General features: G+C 54.2%; 10 protein-coding genes across 10 annotated transcripts; 6 read left to right on the top strand and 4 right to left on the bottom strand.

The window, feature by feature from the left end:
* Positions 1-456: 456 nt before the first annotated feature.
* Positions 457-1,387, top strand: B0T26DRAFT_754639 (ribosomal protein L6, alpha-beta domain-containing protein; the record flags this gene model as incomplete). The annotated part of the gene is made up of 3 exons (XM_060445846.1): positions 457-730; positions 825-938; positions 1,020-1,387. 3 exons carry the CDS (start codon positions 457-459, stop codon positions 1,385-1,387), a joined length of 756 nt encoding a protein of 251 aa, XP_060292734.1.
* A 143-nt stretch (positions 1,388-1,530) lies between these two features.
* Positions 1,531-2,601, bottom strand: B0T26DRAFT_654575 (uncharacterized protein; the record flags this gene model as incomplete). Its single annotated transcript, XM_060438557.1, has 1 exon — positions 1,531-2,601. The coding sequence occupies one exon, from the start codon at positions 2,599-2,601 to the stop codon at positions 1,531-1,533; it is 1,071 nt and encodes a 356-aa protein (XP_060292733.1).
* A 2,293-nt stretch (positions 2,602-4,894) lies between these two features.
* B0T26DRAFT_742871 (ankyrin repeat-containing domain protein) lies at positions 4,895-7,611 on the top strand (the record flags this gene model as incomplete). The annotated part of the gene is made up of 4 exons (XM_060444180.1): positions 4,895-5,051; positions 5,226-6,925; positions 6,976-7,150; positions 7,187-7,611. The coding sequence occupies 4 exons, from the start codon at positions 4,895-4,897 to the stop codon at positions 7,609-7,611; spliced, it is 2,457 nt and encodes an 818-aa protein (XP_060292732.1).
* Positions 7,612-8,623: 1,012 nt separating this feature from the next.
* On the top strand, positions 8,624-10,423 carry B0T26DRAFT_721482 (uncharacterized protein). The gene is made up of 2 exons (XM_060442554.1): positions 8,624-9,305; positions 9,396-10,423. The coding sequence occupies exons 1-2, from the start codon at positions 8,990-8,992 to the stop codon at positions 10,001-10,003; spliced, it is 924 nt and encodes a 307-aa protein (XP_060292731.1). The 5' UTR covers positions 8,624-8,989; the 3' UTR covers positions 10,004-10,423.
* On the bottom strand, positions 10,424-12,360 carry B0T26DRAFT_721479 (uncharacterized protein). The gene is made up of 2 exons (XM_060442553.1): positions 12,067-12,360; positions 10,424-11,993 (listed from the first exon to the last, which is right to left on the bottom strand). The coding sequence occupies exons 1-2, from the start codon at positions 12,201-12,203 to the stop codon at positions 10,469-10,471; spliced, it is 1,662 nt and encodes a 553-aa protein (XP_060292730.1). The 5' UTR covers positions 12,204-12,360; the 3' UTR covers positions 10,424-10,468.
* A 600-nt stretch (positions 12,361-12,960) lies between these two features.
* On the bottom strand, positions 12,961-15,764 carry B0T26DRAFT_405084 (uncharacterized protein). Its single transcript, XM_060434836.1, has 2 exons — positions 15,436-15,764; positions 12,961-15,355 (listed from the first exon to the last, which is right to left on the bottom strand). Exons 1-2 carry the CDS (start codon positions 15,546-15,548, stop codon positions 13,093-13,095), a joined length of 2,376 nt encoding a protein of 791 aa, XP_060292729.1. The 5' UTR covers positions 15,549-15,764; the 3' UTR covers positions 12,961-13,092.
* A 3,189-nt stretch (positions 15,765-18,953) lies between these two features.
* On the top strand, positions 18,954-20,482 carry B0T26DRAFT_742868 (kinase-like domain-containing protein; the record flags this gene model as incomplete). Its single annotated transcript, XM_060444179.1, has 4 exons — positions 18,954-19,082; positions 19,165-19,234; positions 19,295-19,443; positions 19,505-20,482. 4 exons carry the CDS (start codon positions 18,954-18,956, stop codon positions 20,480-20,482), a joined length of 1,326 nt encoding a protein of 441 aa, XP_060292728.1.
* Positions 20,483-20,868: 386 nt separating this feature from the next.
* Positions 20,869-21,735, top strand: B0T26DRAFT_721448 (uncharacterized protein). Its single transcript, XM_060442552.1, has one exon. The coding sequence runs from the start codon at positions 20,951-20,953 to the stop codon at positions 21,233-21,235; it is 285 nt and encodes a 94-aa protein (XP_060292727.1). The 5' UTR covers positions 20,869-20,950; the 3' UTR covers positions 21,236-21,735.
* Positions 21,736-23,204, bottom strand: B0T26DRAFT_721446 (emp24/gp25L/p24 family/GOLD-domain-containing protein). The gene is made up of 3 exons (XM_060442551.1): positions 22,827-23,204; positions 22,395-22,700; positions 21,736-22,289 (listed from the first exon to the last, which is right to left on the bottom strand). The coding sequence occupies exons 1-3, from the start codon at positions 23,028-23,030 to the stop codon at positions 22,140-22,142; spliced, it is 660 nt and encodes a 219-aa protein (XP_060292726.1). The 5' UTR covers positions 23,031-23,204; the 3' UTR covers positions 21,736-22,139.
* Positions 23,205-23,380: 176 nt separating this feature from the next.
* Positions 23,381-25,830, top strand: B0T26DRAFT_721445 (uncharacterized protein). Its single transcript, XM_060442550.1, has one exon. The coding sequence runs from the start codon at positions 23,706-23,708 to the stop codon at positions 25,671-25,673; it is 1,968 nt and encodes a 655-aa protein (XP_060292725.1). The 5' UTR covers positions 23,381-23,705; the 3' UTR covers positions 25,674-25,830.
* Positions 25,831-27,105: the final 1,275 nt, after the last annotated feature.

Below are 27,105 nucleotides of genomic sequence, written 5' to 3'. Positions count from 1 at the left end.
AGGGACCCTTTTTTGGTGGTTGTAGACCAAACAGCTCATGATCTTCTTAGATTTTAGCGTGTTTACAGGAAACAAACGTATTTAAACGTGACAATGCTTCAATATCGAGCTTGTATTTGCAGTACGACATAGTTACTAAATGGATTAAATTTAGATATCGTTATGGTCATGGCCATGAAGTGTTTCTAATTCTTAGATGGCTTCGAAGTGCCGACGGCAAAGGGGGCTTTCCGAGGCGAGTGAGTTGGCTAGGTGACTAAGCTACGCTAAGCCCTTGTAAACCGTGCTGCCAAGCCCAGCCCAGCCAGGAAGGGGTCGGAGCTAGCCGATACTTTCCCGGGGACCCGATCCTTTTTTTGGGTGCTTGCTCACAGGCGACTGAGAGAGAGAGCGACAACAGTTACGGTCCAGGGGTGTCACGTTAACCAATTCGACATTCCTCCACGGCCGCAAACGATGCTCGCACCCAGCAGAGCCAGGGCGCTTGCATCCTCGGCGGTCATCACGCTGCCGAGCTTCCTCGTGCCTGCCTTCCAGACGACGACGGCAAGCCGCAGCTCGCCCGCGCGCCTCTTTTCAGCGACGACAAGCCGGCCGTCCAAGCTCGGCACCACGCCCATTTCTATCCCTCCAAGCGTCGAGCTCGCAATTAGCGAGCCCAAGGTCAAGAAGGACCTGACGACCTGGCTTAACATTGCGAGACGAACCGTCACAGTGACGGGCCCGCTGGGTGAGCGACGAGCGAGCCGCAGCCGCAGACGCGCTGCTCTTTCGCTGCTCCCTGCGAGTGCAATATCAAGGGCGTCAATACTGACAAGCTATAGGAACGCTCGACCTAGAGATCCCCCCATTCCTTCACATCGACTTTGACGTCGCGGCGAGGAGAGCCGTATTAAGCGTGGAGGACCGGAACGTGAAGCAGCAGAGGGAGATGTGGGGTATGTCGACTGGACGGAGACTAGCCTAGGCGCATTGAGCTATAAGACCGCATCGTGAACTGACGTATCTGTGACCAACAGGGACCACGTGGGCATACCTCAACCGGCACATTATGGGAGTATCGGAAGGGCACACTGCGGTGCTGCGCCTGGTGGGCATTGGTTACAGAGCCACGGTCGAGACGCGCCCGGCGCTCGAGACATACCCCGACCAGCCGTTCGTCATACTCAAGCTCGGCTTCTCCCACCCGGTCGAGATGGGCTGCCCGTTAGGCGTCAAGGCCAGCACGCCGCAGCCGACGAGAGTGCTGCTCGAGGGCATCAACAGGGAAGTCCTCATGTCGTTCGCCGCCCGGATTCGCAAGTGGCGCGTTCCGGAGCCGTACAAGGGCAAGGGCATCTTTGTCAACGAAGAGACGATCAAGCTGAAGCAGAAGAAGATTAAATGAGGCAGCACTCGAAAGCGTCTTTGTACATTTAGTGGTATATTTGACCGCCCGCTTCTTGCGGGGCTACGTCTGTGTCTATTTTGTACAATAAGTGGGCTTTTTTATGCTTGTATCGCAAAGAGGGGGGAAGGGGGGCGTGAGCTTCACTTCTGCCCAAGAACCTCTTGCACCACCTTGATGACCTGGCTGTGAATGGCCGCAGGCGCTGCAATCACACCCCTGTTACTTGCCAGTGTCCTGCCAACGCTAAAGTCCAACCGGCTGCCAGTGGTGTCGGTAACCTGACCGCCCGCCTCCCGCACTATCAAGTCGCCAGCGGCGTGGTCCCAAATCTTCTCCTGGTACGTCTTGGAGGTCGGGAGGCGGAGGTAGATGTCGCCCGCCCCGCGAGCGATGGAGCCGTACTTGGCCTGGGAGTCCATCCGCACGCTCGGCTTGGTAATTCCCAGCTTCTGCGCGATCTGGGCAGACTCGGACTGGTTCGAGTGGCCGGCCTCGACGCTCTCGCAGAAGCTCGCGCTAGACAAGTCGGTGATGGGCTTCATGGATATCTTCTGGCCCTTGGCCAGCGCTCCGGAGCCGAGCGGCCTGCTGGTCGCGCCCTGGCCGATGACGGCCGAGAAGATGACGCCGCGCCCCTCGTCGTCGGTCTGGTTCGCGCCAATGTCGGCTGTCAGCGCCGCCGAGTCGTTGACCGGCAGGTTCGGACAGCCGAGCACGCCGACCTTTACGTCCCCATCCACCATCAACGCCAGGCACACGGCGTACTGGCCGCCGCGCAGGAAGCCCTTGGTGCCGTCGATGGGGTCGATGGCCCATATCCGGCCGCGCGCGCCGCCCTGGCTGTTGCCCTGGCCGATGAGGTCGAGCATGGCCTCGGCGTCCTTGACGGCGCCGCCCAGCACGGCTTCCTCGGAAGCCGCGTCGTCGAGCCGCGTGCTGCGGACGTGCTCCCAGATCTGGTCGCGCAGGGATGGGTCCGCGCGCAGCTGCGCCGACTCCTCCTCGGCCACGATCTCGTCGGCCGGGAAGTTGGCCTGCAGCGCGCTGATGATGAGGGCCTGCGCGCCAAAGTCGCCGACCGTCACGGGCGACTTGTCGTCCTTGGACACGGTGCCCTTGGCCTTTTCGTGAAACACGCGCTTCGTCAGCAGCGCCGCCCGCTGCACGGCGAGCTGGGCCACCTCGAGCTCTTTGGCGTACGGTGATGTCATGATGACGGTGGCTGTTTTTGTTATTGCTACTGCCAAGGAGCTGCCTGCTCTCGTGAAGATGTGCCGCACGGTGAGGAGCTGGCCTGCGATGAGGGCAAGCCGGTGAGAGGGGAGGGAGGCGGAGGCGGCGGAGAGTAACGCAGCCAGTGTTAAGACGAGGAGCGAGATGAGGAACAGTGGTTGCGTATAAAACGACCTTTGGTGTTGTGGCGGTTTGCGGGTTCCTGGAGTCATTCAAAATATCCCGGCAGAATCTGTGAAATTAATGCAAGTTTCCACAACAAGTTGCGTATGTGAATAGGTAGCCAGTCAGGATTGAATATTGATCAGATTTAGATCTGCTCCGGGAACGGACGCAGGAGGTTCTCCTTCAGGCGGCTTGCGGTGGATAGGCAATGCTGGTGATGGGGTTCCCCGCAATTCGCAGACAGCGGCAGTGAGGTGATTGACGTCGTCGTGTCGCTGACTGACCCCACATTCGATGGCACCAATTTCCAAGGCTCGAGGTCAAAGCTTGGGTAAACCGTCGACTCGTGAATTCTTGAAAAAAAAAAAAAAAAGATAGGGAGCATGAGCCACTTGATCCAATATCTACACTCAAGAAATCTTTGACTCTGGACAGCCCTTGGACTCGGAGTGCTCTTCGTGTCGGCCTGGACGGCATGGAGTGGTACTTTTATCTCTCGAGTCTAGCACCACCAAAGTGTCCCCGGGCCTGTGCATTGCAAGAGAAATGGCTGCTTAGGCTTCCGTCACTACCTGCAGGCAAGTTCAATTTCCATTTTCTGTTTCTTTGAGGCGCAGATTTCTCGCACATATCTTGGATTACCCGACATATTCGAACGCACTTTGGCCTTCGAGTTTGTACACGTCACGGTGTAAATGGAAATTGCCCAAGCCAAACGCTAGTCGGTTGGCAGTGAAATCGATAGTGCCGTTTCCAGCAAGCCTGTGGCTCTGTCGCATCCAAATTCCGCCTCGGTTTCCAGTCGTCGGTGTCGTGCCAGGCAAACATCACTTGAATACCCGTGTCACTGTCGGAGTGTCACTGTCGGGGTGTCACTGTCGGGGTGTCACTATTGGGGCTACCGGTTTTAACTAGTTGACCCACCCGCCCAATCAGACCCTTGCCTCCAGGGCCGATTTTGTTCCTCCAGATATAAACCGGTGGGGACTAAGCGAAGCGGGACGTTGCTATAAAGGGCGTGAGGCCATTCCCTCTATTTTCTCCGGGCTGACCGCGTACCGTAGTAAGCTATTGACAAAAACAAAGCGGACTGTAAAACGCCAGTGTTCCGTGCTAATAGCTTTAACTAACAGCCCCTACCAATTCTTCAATAGCTCTACTAAGTGAGCAGATGGATTCAATGGTAGTGCTACCGCAGGATGTGATAGGCCCAGACCATCAGATGGCTAGCCTGCTTAAAGGTACTGTCAAGTGAAGAGTCCGCCCCTTTTTTACTTGTTTTTTCCCGGCCCAGCTCCTGGTAAAATCTCGAACTCAAGCTCAAACGCAAAACGCGGCGCAGCGATTTGCTTTAGTAGTCAATTGAGTTTTATTGCAGATTCGGCTTTTTTGGCCGCAGCCGCTTTCAGTTCGCCTTTTTAGAAATGAGGGCGGCGACCCAGCGCCATCCTACAGTGCCCCAAGAACAACTGAACATCGACGCCGTCCCTGCGCCAACCACACCTCCAGCAACTCTTCCTTTCTTAGTGTCAATTTCGTCTGCCTTGATATCCATCACCATGCTGGGCCTGGAGTCTTCAGTTCTCCAGAGACTTGGGCTGGGAGGGCGGTGGCCACAACACGATATGGTTGGCTGCAGCCGTTGCAGCCTCACGACAAAAGACATTCAGCTAACCCCGCCACGACATACCTTCTCACGACCTTGGGGTTTCCCTTCCACGCCAACGGGTCTACGAGAGCTCCTTCGATCGACACTCCCTTACCTGCAGCGCCCACAGGCCAGACAGCTATGCTAAGGAAAGGGCTGAAAAGGTGCGAACCCACCCCCGTGTACAAAAAAAGTTAAATGCAGCGGCTCATCATCACCTCAGGTAGCTGAAGTCCTCCCCTACCACCGACCGCACTGCACCCAAAACCCCTACAAAGCCGTGGCCCCAGAGCCTTACAATGGATCCCCTCAGCACCATCGCGTCTACGATCGCGATCATCCAGGCTATTTCCTCGACATATAAGGCTATCTAACACCTCAGAGGCCTCCCGAAAACATTTGGTGATGTGAACCAAAGGCTTCCTCTTGTGGAATACACCCTGACTCTGGCCCACGGCATGGTCCTAGACGAATCATCAAGAAAGATCATCGGGCTGGTCATTGGTCGTTGCGAAGAGAAGGCTGAGGCATTGCGTGACATCTTCCAGGAAGTGGAAAAGCGCAAAAACGAGGCGAATGATCGGCCAGCCCACGATATCTTCCTCGCCATGTCATGTTTGGGCAAAGCAAATCAGGCAAAGACCTTGATGCAGGAAATAGAGGGCAGCTTGGTAGAATTGTCTACCGTCTAGTTGCTTAGGATGGCAACAACACAGGACTAGATAGGCAAGTTAGAGAAAGCCATCCATGAGCTATCTTGCGGGGCAGACCACGACACTCGGAGCATAGCTATCCTCAAGACCCTCCACACCTCGCCATATCTGGATCGAAAGAATAGGAATCCAGATAGGGTCTTGGGGACGTGCGAGTGGTTCGTCAATCACCAGCTTTTTCGAAAATGGCAAGAGAGCAGCTCGTCCAGCATGCTCTGGGTCTCCGCAGATCCTGGGTGCGGGAAATCCGTCTTAGCAAGGCATCTGGTAGACTCTGAGCTTCGGACTACCACATCCAGAACTACCTGCTATTTCTTCTTCAAGGACGACATCGATGATCAGAGAAGCGCGAAAAGCGCCCTTTGCTGCATCTTACACCAACTCTTTACGCAAAGAGAGATCCTCTTCTCCAGTGAGATCGTTAAGCGGCTCGAAACCCGTGAAATACACTTTACCGACTCGTTTGACGAACTCTGGGAGGTCCTTATTATGGCTTCACAGGACAAGAATGCTGGCGAGATAGTCTATATTCTTGACGCCTTTGACGAATGTGAAGACCAAGAACATTCTATGCTCGCCCAAGCCCTGTGCAAACTATATCGAACCGAGAAGGCCTTTAACCTGAAGTTTCTCATTATAAGTCAGCCCCATGGCACTATCCGACGGGGTTTCCAGCCTCTCGATATGCCAGGGTTACCTCTTGTCCATTTAAGTGGGGAAAGCGAAGTTGAGACGGACAAGATTGCCCGAGAGATCGATATCTATATACGCGCAAGGGTCCAGAGCATCCGAGACCGTCTGACTCTTAGTCTAGAAGATGAACAGCTGCTCTTACAAGGGCTTCTGCGTACCCCAAACCGGACGTATCTGTGGGTTTATCTCACCATGGATTTAGTCCAGGATGACATTGGCATCAATAAACTTGGGATACGCAAGGCCGTTTCCTCCCTTCCGCCAACCGTCGACCACGCATACGAGGGTATCCTGAACAAGAGTCATAATCCCGAAGAAGCCAAGAAACTACTACATGTTGTCGTCGGGGCAGCACGGCCTTTGGCTCTAGCGGAAATGGCCGTAGCGCTGGCTCTCCAACCAGACCACCAGTCGTATGAAGACCTAGACCCCAAAGCTGATAAGCGCTTCCGTGAATATGTGAGAGACCTCTGCGGCCTCTTTATCACCATTATCGACTCCAAAATATACCTCCTTCACCAGACCGCGAGAGAATTCCTTGTCCAGGATGACCCTTCAAAAGGGGTCCACCCGGAAAAGGCTCGTTTGGGAGAAGCCCGACCGAAAAGTAATGACGATGAACTAAGGTGGAAATCCTCACTCCAGCCACGGGAGTCCCATCGCATTCTTTGCCAGATCTGTGTTTGGCATCTGCTCTTTACTGAGTTCGAGACCCACTCTCTGGATGAGAACGAGATATTATCTCAATACCTTGATCACGTCTTTCTTCACTACTCTGCTAAAAACTGGGCTTATCACTCCCGCGCGTCTAGCATCGAGGATGATGACGCAATTACGGACTCACTGCTAGCGATTTGCGATGCGCGGACAAGACGTTGTCTAACTTGGTTTAGAATCTACTGGGCAGACACAAAGGCAGATTTCCCTCAGAACTTCACAATCCTCATGATTGCTTCTTATTTTGGACTAGAGCGGGTTGTGGAACTGCTGCTTAAGAGAGATGATGTCGAAGTAAACTCCCTTAACGGCACATATCGGCGCTCAGCGCTCTCTTGGGCTTCAGAGAATAGATTTAACGGCGTTGTAAAGCTGCTGATTAGGGGCCCTAAAACTCACTTCAGACACTTCGCCAGATCAGCATTTGGAAAGGCACGGATGTCGACGTGGGAGATAGATACGGTCGAACACCTCCATCATATGCTGCTTGGAATGGACACATGGCCACCACCAAGCGGCTTGTTAAGGCAAAAGCCCGCGTCGATTCAGTGGACGAAATTGGGAGAACGCCAATATCCTACGCCCTTTGCAGTGGGCATGAAGTTGTACCTAACAAACTAATAAAAGGAGCCCGGGCCGGCTCAGTGGAGGTGATTAGTCGGGAATTACTTACTTCCGCTGTCGGGAAAGGCCATAAGACTATCGTTGAACGGCTGCCTGAAAAAGCGGCAAATATGGAGGCGGCGGGTGACGATGGCCAGACAGTACTATGGTTAGCTGCCGAGAGCGGGCACGAGGCCGTCGTGCGGCTACTCCTCGAGAAAGGAGCGAATATAGAGGCGAGTGCTTACTATGGCCGGACAGTACTATGGTCAGCTGCCGAGAGCGGGCACGAGGTTGTCGTGCGGCTACTCCTTGAGAAAGGGGCGAATATTGAGGCGAGGGGTGACGATGGCCGGACAGCACTATGGTCAGCTGCCGAAAGCGGGCACGAGGCCGTCGTACGGCTACTTATTACAAACCACTCGACTGTTAGGGTCGTCTGTCTGTAAGGGAGCACGGGCTCCACAGAATGCTGGGGTTGGTAATTATGAAGATAGAACAAAGGGCAAGCTCCTATCGCACGGGTAATACAGTCCGTAATGTCATGTAAGCGTTACTGTTCCTCCTGGAAGAGCACGTGTTAGAGGGCTACGTAGTGTGTAGGAGACAGCTGTAGCGGTTTGTTAGCAGAGGCTCAAACTGTTAGAAATCTGACAGCTGGGCTTAGAAAACTAAGGGAGGGCAGGGGATTAAGATGGAGGGAGGATTAACGGGGTAAGGGGGTTAACACTGTGAGGGAATTAACAGGCTGAGGAACAGAGAACGTACACGGTAGGAAGAAATTCGCCATGAGAAACTTAGCGATTCCTAAAAGAGAGGTTCACGGAGGTCAGAGAGCGCATCAAGACTAAGATTGTCGTCAAGTATACTAATAGCAAGAGCCTGGAAGAAAATAGTGAGGAACCTATCTTGCAATTCAAGCAAGCGTGCATATTCAAACGTAAGCTGGACAAGAGCCGGGCGGTTGTACTGTTTACCATGGCACCTGCTGGTTGCCGTCCCGATGGCTTTAAGTGGCCGAAAATGTTGTGGAAACGGGCTATTACACAGTACTCGTACACGCTCATCAGCATCTGCAAAGTGCAGCTGCTGCGCGCAAAAAGTCAATCAAGCCCTCTAGGGACGGTTAATGGCAGTGCGTTGGGGCGCCATAATGGAACAAGGGAGCGAGGTCGTGAAAAACGACCGTGAAGAAGTTGAAGGTGCCGAGATTGGCCGGTCTAATCTGCCAAAAACGGCACCCCAAACAGCGACATAGACACTACTTGTGGAAATCGTTCCCAAGGCCGACTGAGCCGAGTGGCTCCCTTCGAGTGGCTCCCTTCCCCTCACTGCACAGACAGTTTACACAGCATGGATATGACGTTTCCCAGAGCGGCCCAGATCGCCAGACGGTAAACGTGGACGCCTAGCCGGCTTTGAGCTTTCCCTGACTTGGTCTTGGGCATTTTCGATGCTGCAGGCTCCGCCACTCTTGTGGCCATGCAAGACTTTCAGCTAGCAAGGGTGGCACTGTTGTACCGGCGCCTCGTCCAGTAATGCTAGCTCAATTCGCCAATAGCAGCAGCGGACGGTCCCGTGGTGCAGCTTTATTGAATCTAGCAGGGCGGCCAGTTCCAGACCTAAGGCGTTTTGGCTGCAGCCTCATGGCCCGACCTGCGCTATGTCACTGCTCATATAAATGTGATGGCGTCGCTGGAATCTCCCAGAGCCTCGCCGGCTTTCGCGGGTGTGCTCGCGATTTTTCTCAATCGCTCGATATTTTACTGGCTCAAGAGCTCCTCGAGATCACACCCGCGGGGAGTCTGTCTCACTAATTAGTACATCATGATGCCTTCGTTTTCGCGGGCGAGGCGGTTTGCTCTCGTCTTTGCGGCGTCGTTCTCCACACTCGCAGGGGCGGTTGAGAACGCGCCCTGCTACTATCCCGGGGGCGAGCCTGCACTCGGCTTCTTTCCGTGCCAGGCCTTCAATGCGCCAGTCAGTTCCTGTTGCCCAGCGGGGTGGACCTGCTTCAGCAACGCCCTCTGCATCGCGACAACAGACAGCAACTCGTTCCCCAATCTGACATTGGGTGCTGTGCAACGAGGAGCATGCACGAACCCGGCGTGGAACAACAACATCTGCGGAAGTGCCTGCCTCGGTGAGTCGAGCCCACGCCGCCGAGTCTTATCTGACCAAGAGTCCAATCCACTCTTCGAAAGTTGTCTAACATGGCCTCTCACAACTGCAGACGATGATAATAAGGAGGGCCAGCTTGCCGCCTGCAGCAGTCAGAGCTTCTGCTGCGAGAACGACTTCAACGCTGGCAAATGCAATTGCTCCAACAATGGCGGCGCATTCACCATCAGCGCCGGCGTTCCTCAGACCATCATCCAGGTGTCCGACACCACGTTTACGGGGACGCCCTCGATCAGCATTGCCACAAACCCGCCAAAGACGTCCACCACGAGCAGGCGGTCGACGTCGACGAGTGCCACCAGCACAGCGACGCCAACCACCACCCCATCGACGAGCGCTTCGACCGCGCACTCCTCGTCGACCACGTCAACCTCCTCCGGCGCGGCCACAGGCACCTCGTCTCCGTCGACTTCTGGTGATGACGGCGGCGATGGCAATGGCCGCCGCAACCTCATCATTGGCCTGGTCGTGGGCCTGGTCGGGGGCGTCCTCCTCCTCGGCGCGCTCGGGTACTTTCTCTATCGGAAGTTCTGGGGCCGCCCCCAGCCAGGCGTCAACGTCGTCGCGGGCGACTTCAACAGCACGTCGATGCAGCTCGCAGAGAGTGACGTGAACGGGCCCAATTTTGGCGGGCACTACAGGGCGGGAGGTGGAGCCTGAGATATGTGAAAAAGAAGTAGAATTGCAATCCCTCTCTCTTTCTACACTTTGCTGACGAGAAGAGCGGGCATATCATTGTTTTTTTTTGGGTCGCACAGTATCCTTCTCTTATTCCTTCGAAGGCATTAATTTGTCTTTTGCATCCGTTTTTGTCGCTTCATATTATACCCCACAACCATATCTTTGCATCTATCTCATCTCATCTCACTACATTTACACAAGTCTAACTTGATGGAACTAACCTGGGAGAGTGGAATCACGCCGTATATGGATTGGAAAACGGCCTAATGAAGGAAACAAATCTTGAGTTACATAGGTATTGGTATTGGTATTAACATATCTATACCCCCCCACAACCGCACATATTTATTTATTTATTTATAAATATATACATAATAATATGACATGAGATTTACATATTCCATCGTCTACCCTCGCTTCCCTCTAGAATCTCTCTAGTCCTTTTCACATCCCGATTCTCTCATACAGCCACTCGGCCACCAGCTCCTGGCCGCGCTCGTCCAGGCCGCCGCTCATGCTACTCTCCTCCTCCTCCCCAGCGACCCCCTCCCCAGCGACCCCCTCGGGACCGGCCTCGCTGCTCACGCTCTCGCACTGGACCCGGCGCTCGGCTTCCGCCACGCGCGCGTCAAAGTCTTCGAACTCGGTCTCGCGCCGCATCCGCTCCTTGAGCTCCACCATAGCCACGCTGCGCTGCATCAGCCAGCCCAGCTCGTGCGCCTGCACGGTGAAGTTGTTTTTCTCAGTAGGGTCATGGTGCTGGTGTTTTTGCTGGTGCTGGTGCTGCTCGTCGCCGGCGAGTTTCCGTCGCATGGTGGCCCGCCTTGCCTTTGTCGGTCCTGCGGATGCGGATGCGGATGCCGATGCCGATGCAGAGGCTTTGGCTGCTGTTGCTCCGGTGGTTGTGGAGGAAGACGGTGGCGGCGGGGGAGGGGCACTGCTGTTGTCGTTTCTGCTGCTGCTAGAGAGCGATGACGACGACGATGAGAGCAGCAGCGTCTCGGGGACCACCAGCGTCGACCTGCGCGGCGGAAAGGTCAGGTAGCCCTTGCGCGGCGCTTTTGTGGCAGCGAGCAGGACAGCGTCCGAGCGCGGGTACTCGTCGTCGCCGTAACCCTGCTCGTCCCAGCGGGAAGAGGAAGAGGGCGGGGGCAGGGACAAGGACGCTAGTGCGTCAATGGCCCGGGACATGTCGCTGGCGGCGGCGGTGGCGGTGACGCTGGTGGTGAAGTCGGGCGGCACGTGCAACGCGGCGCTGTGGAAGAATAGGCACACGCTAGCGAACGGGTCAAACAGGTCGCCCGGCGTGTCGAAGAGGGCGGGCATGCGCTGCTTGAGCAGCCGGAACGCCGGGTCCTGGTTCTTTGGGTGCGCCTTGGCGAAGGAGCGGCGGAGAGAGGCGAGCGATGGGAGCTTTACTCGCCCCGCTGTTTGCGACGACGAAGAGGACGGCTTGTCCTTCTTGGCTCCTCGGTGCTGGCGGACTGGGTGGTCGGGAAGGAACATGGTCCAGTCGTAGATGCCGTTGTAGGCCACTAGCCCGCGCACGGCCATGGGCTGGCGGGCGTGCGACTCGGTCATGGCGAGCCCGGCGGCGAGCCCGGCCCCGAGGTACGACCCGCACACGTACACGTCGCGCCGCTCGCCGTCGGGCGGCGCGAGGTTGTTGAGGATCCACGAGTAGCCGAACAGCACGTCGTGGATGGGGGTCGGCCAGCGCGACGGCGTGATGCTGTCGCCGTTCTCAGGCGGCGGCAACTCAGGATCGTCCTCGGACAAGGGTAACCACCTGTAGTTGATGACGGCAGTCGGGTACCGTGGCAGCCATGATGGTATGTCGGCGACGGGAGGGCTGCTGGAGCCGTCCCAGGATTCGCTTTTGAGATTGATGGCGTGTGAAGCCGAGAATGGCGGGAGCCAGATGAGTAAGGGGTCGCTTGAGCGGTGCTGGTCCCCTATGTTGTGAAGGCTGTTGTCATTGCGCGGGTGTCAGTGAATTGGCTCATTCGTTGGAGAAAAGTGCCCAAGGACAAACAACCCACCTCACGATTATGTCACTGGACGATGCACAGGGAACGCGAAAGTGTTGAGCGTCATGAAAGAGCCTGCGGGGGGTCACTGCTCTCTGCTGTGGAACGGAAGCGCGCCAGAGTCTCGCTGCTGGCGGCCATCTTCGCATCTTGAGCCAGGAGGCGCAAACATTCCTCCAGTGCCCTTAATTTACTTTGCGCGGTCAATCGAGGCTCCTATTACGTGTGTCGTGATGAATGTTTCCGCGCACGCATCTTTGCATTAAATTTTCGATGTTTTTTCTGTTTCGAATTTTTAAGTTAAGGTTGTGACAGTGAGCAGCAATTCTCATCACGGGCCTCGCTCACCTCAGCTTGACCCACATCCATTGCTGTCAGGGGGAACACCCCAGCGCCAACTGTCGGCACAGCTAAGATGAGATGTCAAGATGACGGGACTTGAAAGCTAAAACAGTCCCTCCTTCCCTCAACGACACCTCGACTCAATCTTCACTGCACACTCTGCCAGAAACATGATGTAATCTCTAGATTTCGTTGTCGAGCATCATGAGAGCTAACCATACATTTATATCACGCAAAGATGAGAAAAATACGGCGTCTTCATGTTTTCCTTGCATTCTACTCTCCGGCCCCAGAATTATTACACAGTTCCTAATCTATTTAAGATATGCCCAGTCCAGCCACCTCCTGCCCACGAAAGTTGCATTACTTCGCACCTTACCTATATATCGCCATGCATGTTTCCCAGTTAACTCATTCATCAATACTCATTAGGTAACCATGGAACTCTAACCATGGAACTCCGAACTACCAATCCGACAAAACATGCGGAAATGCAACCTGGGTATCCCGCTTGCAAATACCACGCATGCTATGCCAGTGTCGACCTGCTCCGGCTCCTGTCCAGACTTCCAAACCCAAAACCCACCCCGAACCGTAGGGGCCTCACGCCAAACCCTGCAGTATCCCATATTTGACCCCCAGAAAGCAGACAAAAGCAGACATTAACAAACCTCGAAACTTACCTAGCGTGCCTGTTCATCTGTGGCTGTGGTCGTGGCTCTTCCTTCTCTCGACCCTGCTCACCCCCTTGAGCTCCTCAGTCAGCCTCCGCGTGAGCTTTTCCAATATCCACTCGGCCTCTTCCTGCGACCCCATCAGAGGGCTGCGGCTATCGACCCAGCTCCAAGACTTGATATCAGGGGACGCCTTGGCCTTACCATTGCCGCTTCCCCCGCCATCGACTGGGTGCCTGTCGTCTTCCCCATCATTGTTTTTGCTACCACGATGCCGAAAGTGGGGCAGCGCCAGCAGCAGCCTCTTCTCCTTTCTGCTGCCGCCGTGCAAGTGCGTCAGCGGCTTCCGGTGTCGGTCGGCGTCATTCTCGTCCTCGCCTATGAGGCGTAGATACCACGCCCATTCCCAAAACGTGTACTTGCGCGGTGGGTGGGCTTTGAGATGCTCCATAACGCGGCCAATCTCCTCTATCAGCGTGACGTGGTACTCGGCCTTGTTGGACGGAATGTCGGGCAAGACATTGCGCGGAATAGATGGTGTGCGCGTCATCTTAAGCTGAATGGGGTTATTGGGACTGCTGGGGCTGCCGGGACTACCTGAACTCACGCCGCCCTGGTGGACCTTGATAGCCTGTTGTGACGGCGGCTTGTTTTCGGTACCTAGTTTCGATTCGTCGCCGAACTTGATAAGACGTTTAGTGCTGGCTTCCGATGCCGTATTATCGTCTACCCGTCCCCTATGCTTCTCTTCATCCTTAGCGTCTCTTTCGCGTTTTGCTCTTCCGGCAGCCGTTGTTGCCCCTTCTTTCTCCAGGTCGGCCTGGTCTTTTTCCAGCGACCGTTCCACATCGTTGTCGGTATCGCTATAGTCTTGCCGTTGGGCATCGCCGAGAAAGCCCAGAGGCGCCTCTTCAATCTCCTCGCTGAATAGTGTTCCACAGGATATCATCTTGAAAAACAGTTTCAGATCCTTCCTGAACCCTCGATCGCCAGGCAGGATGGTGACCATGGCAACCTGGTCCGTGGCGTCCCGGATCCCTTTTACAATGGTATCCCCAGCATTGGAGATGAGCACCGTCATAGTAGGCAGTGCGAGAAGCGCCCAAAAGACCCAGAACGACTTTCCAGAGTTGGATATGGGAGTCGTGTCGCCGTAGCCAATCGTCGTCAAGCTACAAAAGGCAAAGTAGAAGGCGTCAAAATATGTCCATCCCTGGTATGGTATCTCGCACTCTTGGAAGATTTTCGCTCCAACCAGCCATAAAACCATCCACGTGCTTCCTGAAATAGCCAGCGAATACCACCGCCGCCTACGGGCGGCATCCTCCTGGATTTTCCTCATCAATTTGAACTCTTCCTCCCTTCGCTCTAGCTCGGTGAGCCCTGTGCTGGGACGAGAGCTTTCAGATAAGTGCTGCATCGGGTCGGCATGGCGGCCACCAACCGGTTTGAGAATCTCGTCGTTACCCTTCAGGGTCATGCGCCTGATCATGGTCCGGCGCTTCTTCTCCACCAGTCGGGCATCGAATCGCCGCCGGCCACGGTCCAGGACCAAGCTACGGATAGAGCCGATGACGAGACCGAGGCTTATGATACCGACGAGCGCATACGGCATTAGCAGGGCCCGTCCTAGGGTCGTCGTAGCATAAAAGTCACCAAATCCGACGGTAAACAGAGTCACAGCTGACCAGTACACAGCATCGAGATAATCCCACCCCTCAATATTAGAGAAAACCAGAGCGCCAACGAGGAGGTACATGAGGAACATGATGGTCTGCAGCATTAGCGTGCGCTGGCTTGGCGTGAGCTTGAAATCCTTCTCATAGCGGCCTAGGTGAGCACCCATGAAGGTCACGAGCATGAGTGAGCCGACGATCAAGTAGAGGATGGCCGAGTATATGCCATAGTAAAACGCCTGAGACCAGATGTGCTGGTCAGTCGGTTGGAGGAGCAGCGGGCCTGAGGCTGTGGCCGTAAGCACAACCAGGGTAATCGACGAAATGTACCACCCGACAATGGTGATGGGCTGGGCGATCGAGAACCTGAGCCTCCTGGTCATGTTGAGAAGCAGAGCCAGGTTCGCGATGATGGCCATGGCCAGCTGGACGGCGTTGATGGCCGTCAGCCACACCGGGTCGGCGATGTACGTCGCATAGTCGGGGTTCGATTCTGGCTGGTAGCTCTGCCGCCACGGTCGAACCAGAGCGCATATGCTGAAGGCAGACGCTACGGGGCCCAGCGTGCCGGCGATCATGGGAAACGCGGCCGAAGCAAACCACCACCGGCTTCATATTGCCGGAGCCAAGACCAGTCAACAAAAAACAGCCCCCACGAACCACATGCACGGTTTTAAGAACCAACTCACCTAGGGTCCAAGTGCGCCTGGTCATCCCCGCCGTGTATGGGGTGTATATGGTGGTTATCGGGCTCGAGAGCTTGGACATGGTCCCCCACAGCCTCACCGCTGGCGTCGTTCATCCTGTCAACGAGCGATTTCTTGGAGCAGATAGAATAGCTCTGAAGAGGGCGAATCGCAACCGCGACCGCGAAAAATGCGAAAAATGCGAAAAATACCCAGGGCCGATCACCTTGGCTTCTTTGTCCTCTAACTCAGATGCTCGGGAAAAACAAAAGTCGCATGGGCCTTTATTCTGGACATCGACAGGCCAAGGATTGGTGTAGTAGATAAGGCAAGGCGGGCGGGTGTTTGTAGATCTGGATCTTGGCAGCCCATGTGCACCGTACATTGGTTATCTCGAGGCTTGCATTGGCACTAGTAACGAGCAGACGGATGAATCGGGAAGATGGAATGCGGTCCTTTTAGAAAGAACGACCTAGGCCTTGAAGGGTCCCTTTGAGAGGCGGCATCTACCAACTGACTTATGACGTCGACAGGTTGACTTGAGTTACCTTATCTAAGATACCAAGATACCAAGCCTGTTGAGACGTTCCGCCGTTGTGGTGTTGGAGGCGCTGCCAGTTGGCGCGCAAGACAGGTTCCGTAGCTGGGGTGGGACGGTACCTGGCTAACACTGAACCGAAAACAAAGAGCAGAAGATTCTCCGACTGCAGTTAAATGGATACCCCGCATGGAGTATTTTCTTCGCCTTTTTTCCCCATGTCTGGTTGGTGTATTAGACTAATAGTGGGGTATATCTGTGGTGCAAAGGCACAGAGGGCTCAAAGGGGGCCCGGGTGCTGAAATGTTCGTAAAAAAAAAAGTCCCTAGTGTAATGTAACCACAAATCTCAAGAAGGCGCCAGTCAAGCGTTTGCTGAAGCCAGCTGATTTGTCGATTTGCCAGAGGCTGCGGGGGCCTGTCAACTCTGAAACATTCCATCCAGGCTCGGTCGAAGTACGAAATCAATTTGTTCAGTTACAATTTTCGCTGTCATGCAATCATCAGTCCAACTAAGCTGCTGTGCGACGTTCGATAACTTCGTTGCGGAATCCTCTTCGCTCCAGGAAATAAACGCACCCGTGCATCGCGTCTGGGGATGTGGAAGGCAGCTGCTGGGATTCGCAGTTCACGAATTCCTGTCTGTGTTATTTCATGAAGCAACGATAACTTCGTGCATACAATACTATGCATGCGTGCGAGTAAAGTGTTTCGTACAGTGCGCTAAATATGAAAGGCAGCATTTCAGGATTTCACCGATGGAAATAACAAGGCGCGAAGAGAAAAAAAGAAAGAAAAAAAAGGTAAAATCTCGAGGAAGCTTGTAATCGCCGGATGCGACCGTTTGCCTGTCCAGGCTACCGTGTTGGTGGCGAGTTGAGACTATTAAACCCGACGAGCATTGAACTTGCCACACATTGCCCATGGAAGTGAGCGAGTAAAGGGAGGGAGGCTCAGGAAGGGTCCTGAGATATCCCGGGAAGCGAAAACGAAGGAAAGAAGGGAAAGGGAAAAAGGAAAGAAACGACGGCAGTTGAGACACCTGGTCAACACCATATACCCCCAACACTCCCGTACCAACACCGCCGTAACCCTTTGTAGAGATCTGGATCACTGGCAAAAGAGCCTTTCTGCCTTCATTGGCCGACCGTTGAATCCTGAGGGGTCCGGCTGACAAGATGGCCTGGTCTAAATCTCGGTCTTGCCTCCCGTTCGGTCCGCTTTCGACCTCGGTCAACGGGAGCAGGCCTAGACACTAATTGACTACGGATACTAGGTTACGTTATCCGTCCCCTTCGATCTACACCTCCCTCATTAGTAAGGACCTAACGCATAACGTAGCGTGCACCACCGACGAGAGGTGGCAGACCTGACCTAGGGAGAACAGCTCAGCCGCAGGAAGAAGGCTGGGCTCAGGTTCAGTGTCTTCGGTCTCTCGGCCGGGAATTGGCCAAGACAGTTGCATACCGCGTCAGTAACGCCAATCACGAGATTGTAAAGTAGCATTTGTCCCGGCTCAGCGAGGGGTCCATTTGGAGGACACGAAGAGCATAGTGGTATTCCTAGAGGGGTCAGTCGAATTGAAGGGTCCTAGGTCAAGCCTCCGACCTTACCACCGTAGTCTTCCGGCAAGAGCATACCGAAGCCCTTCCTTTCTAATAACTCTAGGAGCTGGAAGTGTTGGGTAACACAGATTACAGCTGCGCATGTATAAAAACGTATACCGACACGGTGCATAAGTTTTGCATGATTTGAACCGAAGCAAGACGAGAAAATGCATGCATTTGCAGATTCCATGTTGCAAACTCCGACCCAAAATAAAGTAAAATCATACAGTAGCCCAGTCTCGCCTCGTGATTTTCCTATAGGCGCTGAAAGTTTGCTTGCGGCCTTCCTGCTGGCGGCCTGGCTCGCCTGGCTCGGTGATTTGGCTGAGACCGCCCGCATTTCTCCCCCATCTTTTTCACCGCCACCTCATCGGGGCGACCGCTGGCCCCTGCCCCTTGTGGCATGGCCGTGCTGCGAATTGGCAGACCAGGCCCTGTTCGCCCTGGACGGGCAGCCCCGTGCTGGTATTCGCTTGCACCTGATCCTCCATTCCCCTGCGCCCCACAGCCTGCTTCCCCTTCGAGTCTCCCTCCCCCGTGTCTCTTTTCCTCTTCCATTTCACAGCCTGCCACCTCGCACGACAATATCGCCATCCCATCAGAACCTGCGTGCCTTTGCAGAGGCCGCAGACGGCAAATCTTCTCTTGGGGCGATTGATTGCGGGAACGCAGCCGCCAATCGGCCTTTTTCAATCGTCCTTTGCCGGGGTTGAGATTTGCCAGCCTCTCGATGCAGTGGGAGCGCGACAAGTAATCACTACCCGTCCCTGTCGAGCCCATTTCCGACGCGGCTGTATCCACCACACACCTCAGGAGTCCCAGGACGACACAGACGTCGCCTCTACACTAGGAATTGCCCAACTCTCAGAGCTATCGTGACCCAGATCCGAAATCATTGTCGGCCATAGCTGCCTCGCCCCCGCGATAGTCGAGCCTATTGACAACCGTCGGCCGTCGAGCACAGAAAGGGGGGAGTCCAAGGCGTTGAACCCTTCGCTCAGGTGAGTCGGCCAAGCGTACCCGCCCTACAACACTATGGGTTTCCCGCTGTGCATATAACCTTTTCCAAACCCTATCGCCGGCGTGCTGCCTGTTCAACAATCTGGCTGCATTTTTTGTCCTCCATATACCTCCTGCCCGCTGCACGACGCCATCACATTTTTGCGACCCCATTTTGGCAGTCATTGTCCCCATGATCTCCTGGCATCCTTTTGAAGCACAACCGCTAGATGTTTTATTCATTGCAGCCCACTGACAGTTGGAATCTATCATAGGCATCGGTACACAGCCGATTCACGGAGCTGCGCCATTTGCCCGGCCAGCCTTGCCTTCACGGTCTGTCGTAACGTCGCCCTCTCGTCTCGAGGATAAAATACAATGGCGTCGTCTTCGTCAAACGTTGTTGGCGTGCACTACCGGGTGGGGAAGAAGATAGGAGAGGGTTCGTTTGGTGTTATCTTCGAGGGAACGAACCTACTCAACAATCAGCAGGTCGCCATCAAGTTTGTGCGTCGTTCCGCCTCTGACTGGAGACAGCCGAAGCTTGCTCCCCCATTTAAGGCCGCCCGTGTTGACTTGCTCGCGACAGGAACCGAGAAAGAGCGATGCTCCTCAACTGCGTGATGAATACCGGACCTACAAGATCTTGGTCGGGTGCCGTAAGTTGATCGCACATGGTCCCAGGCAATCGTAGCTATGACTAACCACGCCACCTATAGCCGGCATTCCCAATGTTTACTATTTCGGCCAGGAGGGACTTCACAATATCTTGGTCATCGATTTGCTTGGCCCTTCTCTAGAGGATCTTTTTGACCATTGCAATCGGAGGTTCACCCTCAAGACTGTCGTCATGGTTGCCAAGCAGATGGTACGCATCTTTGCGACTTTGTCCCTCTTCTATCGCCGTGGTCTGACTTTTTTTTTTGCAGCTTTCTCGGGTGCAGACCATCCACGAGAAGAACCTCATCTACCGGGATATCAAGCCCGACAACTTCCTGATTGGTAGACCCGGCACAAAGACGGCCAATGTCATTCACGTTGTCGACTTCGGCATGGCGAAGCAGTATCGGGACCCCAAAACCAAGCAGCACATCCCGTATCGGGAGCGCAAATCGCTTTCAGGAACTGCTCGCTACATGAGCATCAACACGCATCTTGGCAGAGAGCAGTCGAGGCGAGATGATCTCGAGGCCCTCGGGCATGTTTTCATGTACTTCCTGCGCGGTGGCTTGCCCTGGCAGGGTCTCAAAGCTGCAACTAACAAGCAGAAGTACGAGAAGATCGGCGAGAAGAAGCAGACCACCGCAATCAAGGAGCTCTGCGAAGGATTCCCAGACCAGTTCGTCCAGTATCTGACCTACGTCCGCAATCTGGGCTTTGAGGACAACCCAGACTACGACTATCTGCGTGAGCTCTTTACTCAAGCGCTGAAGGATGCCGGTGGTGTGGAAGATGGCGAGTACGACTGGATGAAGGTTGGCAAGCCTGACAAGAAGGGGGATTGGGAGCGGCCGGGTGCTCTCCACAACCCAAACGCGAGACCCGGGGTTTCGGCCATGGAAATTCACGCCAATTCCCGGGGTGGCACCACACACCACCAAACAAGCAACACTCGGCTCAATCCAGGGCTCACTGTAGACCGTTTAAACGCCGCGCAACCCCCGACGCCACCGAACAGGCAGCCCAACAAGCCCGCCCGGCAAAGCGTCCTCGCGTCGGCGCCGACGCCGAGGACCCCGGGGGCTCCCATCTCTTCACCACAACAATACCCGCCACAACTCAGCCCGCAGAACAACATGGGCCACCTCAACCATCAAGCCACCATGGCTCAGTCACCGAACCCTAACCCTCAGCCTCAGCCGCCTACGGGGTTCCAGAAGTTCATGAAGACGCTTTGCTGCGGCTAGGGGAATCGAGTCTTTGCCATGTTCTGTTGTCAGCTTATGTATGGATTTCCTCCTTTTAACCCTTTTACGAATGTCTACTAATAGTCTGACCTTTGAAGGCGGCAACGGGCGCCCCGTCTTATACAGATATGACGGGAGACAAAGTCCTGTATGAATTTTACCGACACATCCGATCTTGGTTTTTTGCATGGGACATAGAGGATACCTTCTTTCCATAGCGGTTCGGCACATCTAGCACTTGGCTAGAAACCATCATGATCACGATACTCCGACTACGTTTCCCTACTACCGTTGGGCCTTGAGTCAGGCTGCCGAAGGTTTTCGAAACCAGACGGGGCCTCATTTTCTGGGCTGGCCGCGAGCCAGGAAGATCACGTATTGGAGGCTTTTTTTCTCTTCTCACATACCTCTCTAATAATCAGCATCCTCCTTCAGATCATACAGAAAAATAACGGTATTGTAACAGACATGGTTTACCTTGGCTGGCTGGATGGGAGGCCCGGCATGTCATTTTTGTTTCTGCCACTCGCAATAACGAAAGCATTGCAGAAAAGGCAGATCACAACCCCAGCAGCATACAATAGTGACTATTCAAGAAGGAGCTGTTGCTTGGCCAGGGCGTGGGCGAAAGGGTATAGCATTGTTTGCGTCACGAATTATCTCCTTCGCGTCTCTTTTTCCTTTGTTTCGAGTGTTTATATTAAGGGCGAAGACTGTCTCTGTCGGGGAGAGGAATGGCCCAGAGGGGAGTGAAGCAAGCGCATGGGAAGCGAGGACAAATAAGCGGCGGTCGAGTTCTCGGGTTGACCCCGAGCGTAGGGAGGGCCAAGAGATAGTTATGGGTTATTCTGACGAGAACAGATTGGTTCGTGGATGGATGGTAGATGGATGACATTTTACAACGTGAATCTCTCATCGACGGGGTTTTTGAAACGCCATCTATCCATCTGCTAGTCTGTTTTTCCGTCAGCCAGTCTCGTCACGGGGAATAATAGGTTGAGAAAATCAAGACGGAAATTCAGAAACCCTGGTGCACAAACGTTATTAAACTGAGGTTTGGTTGATTGCTTCTTACCTCGGATGGATGGATGGACGGCCTAGTTCACGGCCGGGTTTCATTTAATTATTTAATCTAGTTTACCTACACAGCTTGAGTGTCTTGGTTTGCTATATCACGCCATTGTATTTACGCAAACACCGAAGGTGAAGCATCATCATCGCAACTTATGAAACACGGTGTGATGCATGGGGCAGCACATGGTGTCATTGTGTGCGGCCATATCGTCGAGTTATCACTTCACTTGGATCAAGACTTGATGCCACTCTATTCTTGTACATTGCAATATATTTTAAAGTTGAAAAAAAAACCTCCGCTCCAAGCTAATGTAGCCCCAAGTCTCAGTCAGCTCTGGTCGTAAACCGTAAGTGTCTCCATAGCTATCGCTGGCCGTTAATATATAGATGTATAAAGGGATGGTGGCAAGATCGCCACTGATACACCCATACTGTCCCCAGCCCTTCCCGGCAGGAAATCGACATCGCGCTTACATGTTGGTGTCTTACGAGAGACCAAAAGCGTCCAGTCTTTCCCCAATTACAATATTTGATGTCACACGAGCCTCTGGAGAGAAGTGCCAGACCCTCCGTGGACTCTTGTCTATGTGAGCTTCTGCTTGATGAAGAACGAGCGCAGATGAGACAGCTGCCATGCGCATGTTATGCCAATGACAGTCAGCTGGATCAGGATCCACCGCACCACGCGCCCATTGGTGCTCTCGGACTGATCGCGGAACTCGGCCTCGCGTTCCTATTATTTGGGGATGGGTTGTTAGCTTGGTTCGCAGCCGGGGCACAAAGTTGAGACAGGTGGGAGAGAGGCATAGGAGAATGGAGGTCGTGGCGCCAGACGTACTCTCTGGAAAACCTGTTCCCTCCGGATGTCGTTCAGGCGTGCATTCAGGTCCTTGACGCGCGTGGCCAGGTCCTGGATCTTGTCCTTGTCGGAGCTCTCAATGGCGCTGGTCTCGCCAATGGCCACGTCCAGCGTCAGCCGGATCCCGCCGTTGGGCGACGAGAGCGAAAGCCAGTTGGACCGGCCGCTGTTGGAGGACGGCGTGAAGCAGATCTTGTGGTCGCCCGCCTCGGCGGCCGTGAAGGTGAACTTGCCGCTGGCCCCGCCACGCTGGGAGACCACGCGGTGCTCGCTGTCAAAAATTTCCTAGAGTGGGCAGGATGTAAAGGTCAGCACACATATGCATAGCTGAAAGAAAATGTATATACAGTGTAGGGCGGGAGGAAAGAAAGGGGGCCGAGACAAGTGCCCAAGGGGCGCAGGGACACATACGTCGACGGAGATGTAGATGCTTATTCCATCGTGCTTCCACCATGCTTGCCGGTGGTCGTCCCATTCCTCGGCCGTGTAGTGGCCCATGACCAGAGTGTCTTTGGGCAGCTCCTCGAAGAAGCACTTGGGCGATGTGACATCGATGTAGAAGTAGAGCGCCTGCGCGACGGCGCTTAGCGAGAGTAGCGGCAAGAAGGCCCTCATAGTGCTGTGTTGTCTATGATTGCTGCAGCTAGCGTAGTTGGGGTTAATTGGTGGTGGTGCGCTAACGTGGAGGTATTGGTCGCCGTCGTCGTTGGGTTCGTCGTGTTGTGTGTGTGTGCTGCAACGTGCGACTCGATGTCCCAAGAAGTCGACGATCCGCTAAGGCGAGCTGGCAGGCCCTCCCAAGTCCCAGCTCGCCAAAGCTGCCACGTTCAGAAAAGTTCAGACAGGGGTTCGAAGCCTTGGGGTCACGTGCTACTTTTGCTCCGATTGGCGTTAAGGTCTGGGCTGGTACTACCCCCCGCCTAGTGGGTTTTCTTTTGCTGGCGGGCGACTCTGGCATTCACCCAGTTGACTGCACCCCTGGAAAGAAAATCAAAATCGCTTTTTTCAGGCCGGTCGCGCCGATTGAGCTCATCGCTTTTCCGTCATTAACAAGCCATTCACCATTCCTTCATCACCAAGTCAGGCTTGCTATGGTTCCTCTTCTTCTGGCAGATTTTATTATATTTTAAATGTTTTAATTCCACCAAGCGCGCCGCTTGTCAACCGCGCCATACCTGTCCTGTCGCAGCTCGTAGCCTAAACCTGGGCAGAAGCTTGTGACGCGTTTGTCGTCCCGAGTGCCCACCACCCACCTAAACTACCTTTATACCGTCCGCTACCACCACCACCATGACCTCGCACGACTTGCGCGATGTCCTCAACCTCCCCTCCGATCACTCTTCAACCCCGCGCCCGTCCAAAAAGCAAAGGACTGGCCCGGGGCGGCCAAACCTCAAGGGCCTAGCCAGGGAGGTACAGAATCTTGGCGGCGACAATCCTATCGCGATCGTACCAGAGGTTGCCGTGTTCAAAAAACGTCGCGTCATTAGCAGAAAGCCGGCCGCGCGATGGGAACTGCGGCCCTTCACAAACTCGGCCCGAGGGGACGGAGGGGCGCTCGTCCTGCGACACTGGAGGCGGAAAACGGATCACGATGCGCCGCCAGATGCAATGGAGGAGGACGGAGAACCAGGGCCGGTAGAGAATGCCGCAGATGGAGAGCGCCAGGTTGAGAACTCGACCATTAAGACCGAGGACTCGACCTTCGCAAAATTCAACGTCGATATTTCCATACCGCAGTACAACGACGACCAGTACCGCGCCAACTTAGAACGCTCCGACTGGTCGAAGGAGGAGACGGACTATCTTCTAGAGCTTGTCCAGGACTATGATCTACGGTGGCCGATTATTTGGGACCGGTACGACTACTCCCCACAAACCTTCCCTGTCAATGGGGAGGCAGTCAACGGCGACAGCACGGCCGTCGTACCCGTAAAGGGAGAGCAGCGTTCTATGGAAGCTCTGAAAGCCCGGTACTACGAGGTAGCCACGGTGATGATGTCGGTTCAGAAACCAGCTCAGTACATGACGGGCCCGGAATTTCAACTATACGAGACCATGATGAAATTCGACCCGTTGCAAGAGGAGGCGCGCAAAGAGTTCGCTCTCAACACTATGGCGCGCTCAAAGGAGGAGGCGCGCGAAGAAGAGTCTTTGCTTCTGGAAATGAAGCGCATTCTTGCGCGCACCGAGCGCTTCAAAGAGGAGCGCCGTGAGCTATACCAACGCCTCGACTACCCATCCACCGATGTAGATATCAACACGTACAAGACGTCCACTGGGCTTCAATCATTGTTGCAGAATCTGATGAACGTTGACAAGACCAAGAAACGGAAGAGCATCATGGCTCCGGGAGAGGGTGTCAGCCCCGGCACCGCAGTCCCCCCCACCGCGGTGTCTGAAGCAGGACCCAATCGCCGAGAGAGTATTGCGGCGACTGGGCCTAGCCACAGAGAGTCTATTTCCGGGACACCTGTGACGCCCGCGGAGCCAACACCTAAGGATACCAAGAAGAAGGGTGCGGCGCCAGCTGAGCGCCGCAAGCTTTCAGAGCAGGAGGAGCAGGTCTACGGCGTAACTCACCACGATCGCTTAGGCAGTGGTCCAACCTTCCGCTACGAGAAGATCAACAAACTGTACAGTCACAAGTCGGGCCAGCAGCAGCTGCGGATCACCAATGCCCTGGGCGAGCTTGATATCCCAGCTCGTCTGGCCATGCCGACTGCCGCGGTCACGGGGCAGTTTGAGGTCTTGTGGAGTGCTGTTACAGCCCTTGTCGACCTTCGCAAAGTAAGCGACAGGCTGGATGCAGACGTCAAGGTGGAGGAGCACAAAAAGGCCGAACGTGACAGGGCTAGGGGGATTACGAACGGGGGCGGCGATGCCTCTAGCAAAGACAAGTCTGTCAGGAAGGACGGCGCTGGCCTGAACGGGTCTGCTGAAAAAAGTGACGAGAGGAGAACGGAATCCGGGATGGCAGAAACAAAGCCTGAGACTAGACCGAGGTCACAGAGGTCACAGCACAATGACTTGCAAAATGGGGATGGCGGGATTGCTGCTGCCGAGCCCAAGCCAGGGTCAGGTGGCCCTGGTGAAGGTGCCAATGTAGACGGGGCTCCAGCTGAAGTCAAGGAGGGACCCGGCGCTGGTGAACGCGAGAAGCTTGGTCCAAGGCCTAGCAGCAGTGGAGCACACAAGCGTAGTGCGAGTGTGCTCAGCACTATAAGTGACAAGAGTGCCAAGAGGCAAAAGAAGTAATGTAGTTTAGTTGTGCGTTTTATATGTGCGCGGAGAGGCGCGTAAGCAAGGGGTCCATATAGCCAGACGAAATCCTGAAATGACACTTTATGAGCTTCGGGACTTCAAAGGACGCCTAGTCGAACTGATGTGAAGAATGGCGTGGGTGGTACTGCAGCCCATGCATCCTCCTAGACGTCTGAGATGGTTACTTATGTTTGTGTGTTTGTCATAGCGTAATGGCCGGTCCTAGTTCTTGAGCATCCGCAACCCACGATTGGCGCAGCTATATAGAGAGACTAAGTGGCCAGTAGAAGACTTTCACGACTAGTACGAGCCAATCTAATCTATAAACACATTTTAGATGTAGAGAGAAGAGAGAGGCTGTCTGTTCGGACCGTTGGGAACTGTTTCTCTGTACTGTTGCAATAGGTACACAATTACAACACTGGAAACTAGGGTGCCTACATCCCCAGAAGAAAGATTATTTTGGCATTTGATAGTCGTAGGCTCGTTTACGATGTAATGAACAATGCTGGCGTAACTGGCGTAGACAAAAAGCCTTTGCTGGGGCCTTTGTGAAATAGACATGGGGCTTTGGTATTCGTAGTCTACATATATTAGCCCTTGAGGCTATTTCCGAAAGTGCTGTATCTTTTGTGGAAGCTACAGTCTGAGTAGACGTTTGTTGACAGTCTGAACAGAACTTCTCATAGAGGCAGACACCCGATATCCCGGTATTAGTTGGCAACGAACATGCCGTGTTTGTGTGCCACTCACGAGGAGGGTGAGAGATGTCGGAATATGGAATCTAGGAACAGGGAATTTAAATTGGGGCTTTCCAATCGATCGGGGGTGGTATTTTGCAGAGATAGACGGGCCAGCGAACACATACCGTGGTCTTCTTAACTGTGTTCATCTTAGTGTGCGCGTGGTGATGGGTATAAGCCATTTCACTTTGGTGATAGATCTAACTGTGAAATCCACTGCTTGAGTAGACGAAATTAAATATACCGTGGTCTTGTTTCTGGTCGGACTGGCTAGGTTAACGCGCATCAGCTATGTCACAAACAAGTAAAAGTGAACCGGGTACCTAGGGTAGGTATCTCGAAGCGAGGCACTCGAAAACCAACATGGGTTATATTTATCTCGTGAACATCGTGTTGTGTGATCGTGTGCAGAATAGTATTGTGTCGATCGAGTATTGTAATTAAGCCAGTCTGATCGTAGTCTCCGGGTTACTATCGGTACACTGTTGTGTATTTGCTATAGAAGGCTAAGGGTTCATTTTGTTCTCTCGTAAACCACGCAACATTGCCTACGCGTTTACTACTACAGCAGGAGATCTCGAGACGGAGAAACCCACCCGAGCATTAGGTATTGTGGGAAAAGGGATTAGCTGACACTTAGTTCAGGGTATCGTTATTGGCATGTGAATACATGTTTTTAAGCT

The sequence above is a fragment of the Lasiosphaeria miniovina genome (assembly GCF_030549165.1).
Source record: "Lasiosphaeria miniovina strain SMH2392-1A chromosome Unknown B0T26scaffold_6, whole genome shotgun sequence".
Classification (NCBI taxonomy): domain Eukaryota; kingdom Fungi; phylum Ascomycota; class Sordariomycetes; order Sordariales; family Lasiosphaeriaceae; genus Lasiosphaeria; species Lasiosphaeria miniovina.
The sequence above is the reverse complement of the archived record's forward strand: the minus strand, read 5'-3'. Positions and strand labels throughout refer to the sequence as shown.

What these genes read in the sequence shown, in the direction of transcription:
- B0T26DRAFT_721482 (XM_060442554.1), top strand. Translation starts at nt 8,990, where the DNA reads ATGATGCCTTCGTTTTCGCGGGCGAGGCGGTTTGCTCTCGTCTTTGCG. An exon ending in CTGCGGAAGTGCCTGCCTCG is followed by an intron (nt 9,306 to 9,395) that starts GTGAGTCGAGCC and finishes TCACAACTGCAG; the next exon opens with ACGATGATAATAAGGAGGGC.
- B0T26DRAFT_721479 (XM_060442553.1), bottom strand. Translation starts at nt 12,203, where the DNA reads ATGCGAAGATGGCCGCCAGCAGCGAGACTCTGGCGCGCTTCCGTTCCA. An exon ending in TCCAGTGACATAATCGTGAG is followed by an intron (nt 11,994 to 12,066) that starts GTGGGTTGTTTG and finishes CAATGACAACAG; the next exon opens with CCTTCACAACATAGGGGACC.
- B0T26DRAFT_405084 (XM_060434836.1), bottom strand. Translation starts at nt 15,548, where the DNA reads ATGAACGACGCCAGCGGTGAGGCTGTGGGGGACCATGTCCAAGCTCTC. An exon ending in CAGGCGCACTTGGACCCTAG is followed by an intron (nt 15,356 to 15,435) that starts GTGAGTTGGTTC and finishes GGCAATATGAAG; the next exon opens with CCGGTGGTGGTTTGCTTCGG.
- B0T26DRAFT_721448 (XM_060442552.1), top strand. Translation starts at nt 20,951, where the DNA reads ATGGTTTACCTTGGCTGGCTGGATGGGAGGCCCGGCATGTCATTTTTG.
- B0T26DRAFT_721446 (XM_060442551.1), bottom strand. Translation starts at nt 23,030, where the DNA reads ATGAGGGCCTTCTTGCCGCTACTCTCGCTAAGCGCCGTCGCGCAGGCG. An exon ending in GCATCTACATCTCCGTCGAC is followed by an intron (nt 22,701 to 22,826) that starts GTATGTGTCCCT and finishes TGCCCACTCTAG; the next exon opens with GAAATTTTTGACAGCGAGCA. An exon ending in GGGAACAGGTTTTCCAGAGA is followed by an intron (nt 22,290 to 22,394) that starts GTACGTCTGGCG and finishes CCCAAATAATAG; the next exon opens with GAACGCGAGGCCGAGTTCCG.
- B0T26DRAFT_721445 (XM_060442550.1), top strand. Translation starts at nt 23,706, where the DNA reads ATGACCTCGCACGACTTGCGCGATGTCCTCAACCTCCCCTCCGATCAC.